This window comes from Austrofundulus limnaeus, unplaced genomic scaffold (assembly GCF_001266775.1).
Source record: "Austrofundulus limnaeus strain Quisiro unplaced genomic scaffold, Austrofundulus_limnaeus-1.0 Scaffold209, whole genome shotgun sequence".
In the NCBI taxonomy this organism is placed as follows: domain Eukaryota; kingdom Metazoa; phylum Chordata; class Actinopteri; order Cyprinodontiformes; family Rivulidae; genus Austrofundulus; species Austrofundulus limnaeus.
The window spans coordinates 659,160-665,051 of record NW_013952611.1 but is presented as its reverse complement, the minus strand read 5'-3'; the positions used below and the strand labels follow the sequence as shown (position 1 = coordinate 665,051).

At 38.8% G+C, this 5,892-nt stretch overlaps 1 protein-coding gene across 9 annotated transcripts in view; it reads left to right on the top strand.

The window, feature by feature from the left end:
- The window catches only part of plecb (plectin b), a 189,240-nt gene that overhangs the window by 67,037 nt on the left and 116,311 nt on the right, over positions 1–5,892 (top strand). For 2 of the 9 annotated variants that reach the window (XM_014019104.1, XM_014019102.1), the window contains exon 1: positions 3,927–3,999. The exons of the other annotated variants lie outside the window; for them this stretch is intronic. In XM_014019104.1, the coding sequence (XP_013874558.1) occupies positions 3,975–3,999 (25 nt within the window). In that variant the 5' untranslated portion in view covers positions 3,927–3,974. Of the gene's footprint in view, positions 1–3,926; positions 4,000–5,892 lie in introns of those variants that run through there. 9 annotated transcript variants of the gene reach the window in all.

Here is a 5,892-nt window from a genome sequence, read left to right as displayed (position 1 = left end):
TGTTCTCTCTTCATCTTAGCTATAAGCTTTCCTCTTTTAATTGGATTCTGTAACCCGTGTACATTAATAGTTATAAATTTAAATGGTTGTTGGAACATAAATCTTTAAATGAATAAATCCCTATAACTTACACATCCAAGGTGACATTAACAATAAAACATTTATAAAACTCAAAAACATAGAAGCTGGAATGTGAAAAAGTACAAAAGGAACGACTTCCAACACAAAACGACTCATTAAGGAGTCCTTGATGAAGAGTAAGGCCCCCATGAGGCTCTTCTCATGGGGGGTCTCTCCAGTGCTAACTGACCTAGCTCGGTAGAGTGTAAGCTCAGTGCACAATCAGAGCCTTTAAACCAGCTCCTAAACAACAGTCAAGTATTATCTACTTTTAAATTAGTAACGTATTTCTTATTAACATTAGTGAAGGTTAACTTAAGGGTTGTTATAATGGTGTCTGACACAGTGTCTCTATACAAAAATGTTCAGTTCTCAGTCCACACGCTGGATCAGATCACTGTGATTGTTTATCTTACCGCATGAGTTTAAACGAGAGGCGCGTTTGGAGAAGCGGCAGCGTCTCCAGCCTCATGATGAAATCCGCTGAGTTTTTTCCGTGTTCTCTCTCGGTGTGCGTTGGGGTTACTTCGTTTGGCCTCCTTCGTCACCCAGGACAGTCTGTCCAACTTCTCCATCTGCGCTGCTGTGTGGGAACCATCGTTGCTAGTAGTGCAGTCAGGCGCGAGACCCCTCTTCTGCAGATCCTTCATGGCGCCCGCCACAGTGCTATACGTGATCTGGCCACCATCGAAAAACAGCTTAGCCGGCGGTGGGGTTTGGAAGCGGAGACCTTTTTCTGTCAGAAGTTTTCTGATAGGGGCATAAGCTTTCCTCTTCTTTTGAGTCTCTACCGGATAGTCCTGATCAAAATAAACCCGCTGCTGGTTGAGGCGAATTTATCTTTTCTTTCATGCGGTGCAAAGCATCAAATCCTGGTTCTAAATGCCAGAAAGGAGATCACCACGGAGCAGGGGCTCGCATTCTGCGGTGGTTTGGGACCCAAAGCCCGGTGGCAGCGTTGTATAGCCAGGTCGATATCTTGGAGTGACAGCTCAGCCTTAATGAAACCGTCCATAAATTCCAGCAGATTATCTCCCTTTGTAACTTCTGGAATCCCGTACACACGGATATTATTTCTTCGTGAGCGTGCTTCTAGATTAGTCAGTTCGGCTTGAATTTTATCTTGGTTGTTAATAGTTTGAGACAGCACCTCTTTCACCGCTGCGGTCCACTCCTCCATTTCTGCCACACGTTGTAAAGACTCCTCCGTTCTCTTTTGATTCTCTTTTATGTCCGACACGACTTCATTTAGTTTTCCATTAATCTCCTCTTGAAAATTTCTTAAATCTCTCTTCATGTCGGCGGTGAAGTCATCACGAAAGCAGCACAGCTCTTCCTTCATGTCTTTACGGATAGCTACAATTTCTTTGTGGATAGCTCCGATGCTAGCTTGAAGCCCTTCCATAGCCATGTGCTGGTCTGATGTGCTTTCGTCGAGTAATGAAGTTCTCTCGTCCGTTTATTCTGCCTGTTTTGATTTCCTGTTACTTTTTGATGCTTTTCCCCTTTTCATCATAAAATAGTCAGTCTTAGTGGATTAATTCAGCTCTGGCAAAGGGGATTTAGCCGACCGAGTTGGGCGCTCTGGTTCAATGCATCTGCTCACCTCAGCGCCATAACTGGAAGTCAAATCAGAAACAGTTTAATTAAAACAAAAGTTACTTAGTTACTGTTTCAATGCAGAACTTAAAGCTCAATTCTGATTGTTTTTTTATCCAATTTTTTTGGCCTGAATGTTCCAAATATATTACAGATGTGACCTCCATCAGACTCCAGTGTAAACTCTACACTGCACCGATGTGACCCGCACGTGCAGAAAAAAGTTGATGTCTCATTCAGCTGGCTGTTTGTTTAGAATTAGTTAAACATGGATGCTACATGTTAGCATGACTCTGAAGTTGCTGTTCAATCAGAGCCGATTCATTAATTATCTGACATGCTTGTTTAGTTCAGTGTTTATATCAGAACCTGCCTCAGACCGGATGCAGTGTTTTATTTTTGGAATGAAGCGACATTCATGAAAATCCTCACAGCATTTTCTTTTACCCTCTTTTCTTATGAGAGTCACAGGGAGCTGGTGCTTATCTCCAGTTGTCACCGAGGTAGGGCCAACATCTGAACATGTCTCCAGTCCATCACATTGACACAAAGAGACAAACAACCATTAACTCTCTCACTCACATCTTGTGACAGTTTAGAGTTACCAAATAATCTAACATGCATGTTTTTAATCTGTGAGAGGAAAGTGTCGAGGAGAAAAATAACTTGTGCCCTTCTCCAGATTAAGATTACAGTTCATTCTTGACATAAACCTTGTACTTGATCAGTGGATCAGCAGAAAGCTGGACTACAAAATGAAGGCAACAGATCTATGGCAGGCCATTATAATACTGACTATCTGTAATTACATTCTAGATTTCTAAATATGAGTTTTGACTAGAAATATCTACATTTTGACTATCCTGAATGGTAATTTAAGATATCTGCATTTACATTCTGTCTAGTCAGAAAAACATTTCAAGATATCTTAAAAGGAATTTTAATAGTCAAAATGCCTTCTAGATATCTGAAATGACTTCACCTGATTCACCTGATTATGAAGGGTCACACATCTGTCATTACAATTCAAGATATCTCAAATATAATTATGACTAATCAAAATACCATTTGAAATACCTGGATTTAGAAATTGTGCCACTGAGCTGTCCAAACAGTTGCCTGCAGAATTTTGGGTGGCTGCAGTGACAGACAATAAATTATCGGTGTTTCTTAATTTGTGTTTAACTGCAGCTAAAAATCACGTTAAAAACACAATCATTTGAGTTGGTCTGACTTGATACTACAGACCACTGAACAGCAAATTAAGGTAAGGCTAGTGGCTTAGTTAGGCTGAAGTGCTAAAGCTTTCTGGGCTCTTTCTTGTGTCACCTCAGGTGACACAAAGTGTGTGAGACTGTGCTGATATTTCTGAATAAGGTAATTATTAACCCTTGTTTCCACCTACTTTAGTCTGCAGCTCACTGTACCTGCTACAGCTGGTATTTACTCTGCAGGCAGGATATAATTCATTGTACACCTTGGGCTCAGTTTTAAAACATCCACATTTACCAGCTTCATTGTAACAAATCTGGTTTGGTGCACTAAAATATAATATAACTTTTAGATATTTATAGATACCCTTTAGAATCAATGATCTTTTACTTCACTGACATGCAGCTTGTGTATTAACCTGATCCATTCGTGTCTACTCATTAAACCTACCATTGACCCTCCCTGTGAAGTCACAGTTTGTAGATCAGTACACTCTGTGCAGCAGAGCCCTGCACACTCTTTTCTGTAGTTTTTCTATGCAGTAGAGACTGTTTTTATTCTCTGTAGTTTTGTCTTTTCATGTCATTAGAGTTCCGATGCAAATAACTAAAATTGGCATAAGTGTTGTCCTCCCCTTTTTCGTCTCATGAATAAACCTAAAATGTTTTGATACAGCTTGGACTTAGCTTTATTTTGACAAGCCACTTCTGTTCCTCTGTCTTTACTTCATGTTTTAGGATTCTCTTGTTGCTCTTCTAAAATGTGTAGTTCTGTCTCACTTTATCTCAACATGAGCTCATACTCAGTCGTTTATATGAATAGAGGCATTATTATGGAGGGCGGCACTGACCTGTGAAAGACTAGGGGGAGGGAGACTTTTTCTGTTGATCTCCACAGCGTGACGTGTTTGACAGAAAGAGCGGAGAATAAACGTAGATACACTCGGATCAAAAAGATAAGTAGCTGGCTGTTAAAGAAAGCCATCAAGGAAAGTTGCTTTAACTTCCGAGGATCCAAAGGTCTCAGAATAGTAAATCTGGAACATGGACTCCTTCTGTTCAAGCAAAGGTAAGGTAATGGAATGAACAAAAACACAATTGAAAGGAGAGAAAGAATTGAGGTAACAAAGCCAAGAGGTAAACTGATCCAGGTAGACAGAGAGTGTTTTGATTGGTCTGCACATGTGGGAGAGAACTTGTTGGTAATGTCTCCACTAAAGTTTTTAGTGGAGTCAAGTAGTCTGTCACTTCATATTTGTTCAAATTTATCTTTTTATGGTTTACTGAGAATGTAATTTATCAAACTATCTTTGAAAATGTTTGATATAAAATCTTAGACTAACAAAAAATCATTTTATTTTGTTACTTTTGACTGCTCACAGATGTGTAAAACTTTAAGATCTTTTACACTGATCTGTTACACACGACAAGGACTCAAATAGACAAAATAACTGTCACAGAAATAAAGAAGTTAGCATACACGCTAATTTGCTAACACATCAGATAAAAGGGCATATAAATTGAACATGCTTGAAACATCATGCTCTATTAAAAACTTGTATTGCAGTCAACAGAAATGTGTTGTTGCATCACTTTTTTGTGGCAGTTTTTTTTATTTATTTTACTTTGAAAATCACTTAACCATTTAAAAAAGAGATTTTGATACCAAGCATTCCACTTTATCTGATTTATTTATTTAGTTGTTGTTCTTGTTGTTGTTTTTACTGTTGTTATACTATAGCTGTTGTGTTGTTGTTGTATTGTAGCTGTTGTGTTGTTGTTCTTGTTGTTGTTTTTACTGTTGTTATACTATAGCTGTTGTGTTGTTGTTGTATTGTAGCTGTTGTGTTGTTGTTCTTGTTGTTGTTTTTATTATTGTTGATGTTGTTGTTGTTGTTGTTGTCATAGATTGCATGGTGGTTATCTCTGTCACCTGGAATAAAAACGTTGAATCTTGGCTTGAAATATTTTGAGAGGAGTTTTCATTTTTTATTTGAGTGTTAGTGCATGTATGGATTTTCAGTTTTCTCCCACCAAACAAAAACATTCTTCTTTGCTTGAATGTGGATGGGGTTGAGGCAAATGGGGGGTGAAATAGCCCTTAAGTGTGAGCATTTATGTTAGTTGGACTGGTGACATGTTCAGGGTGAAGGCTATATCCCTGTGACTCTGAAAAATAATAAACTGTTATAGGAAATCAATGTATTACTTTTTTATTAACTGTGGCAGGGGCGTCTTCAAATTGTTCCCAACAATTGGTGAAGTTTATTATTCACACTCTAATGACACTGACACCAGCTGGGAATCCATAAAAAGCAATAAAACAGTGTCCTGGTGTCTGCACCCAAATAATCAGCGGTGTAGTGTAATTGACACGCTGGTATACGTCATATAAATACTTAAAAAATATATTGGATTTGTGTATAACCACTTAAAATAAGCAGAGATCTGCATCAGTCTGTAGCTTATGTCAGCACATATTCTCAACAAGACAGGTGGCGTGGCAGTTTACATAAACAATGGAAATAATGTGAAATGCACATGGACGGGATGGTCAGATCACGGGGGTGTGCACTCTTGTGTCCAATTTAATGCGTCAACTTTTTTAAGTATAAAACTAACGGAAATGTGCTGCATACATAGTAAATAAATGAAGCGCAAACAGATCACTATCTTGAACTTTATGAAAAAGCCAAATAATCAAAATGAGGTGTCTGAAATGACTTTGAGTGAACAGACTGAAGCAACTTCAGACTGGCTGGAAATAGGGTGGTGGTAAGTAGGGCTGAACGATGAATCGCATTAGCGATAATATTGCGATATGCTAAAACAAGATTTTCTAACCGCACAGGCTGTAATTTGACTGGTCACGTGACTTGGGAGTTGGGCGAGCGAAGCAGAATTGCTAACTTAGCGACATAGCGACATGTAGACCTAGTGGCTTTTCAGACCTTTCTAGTGC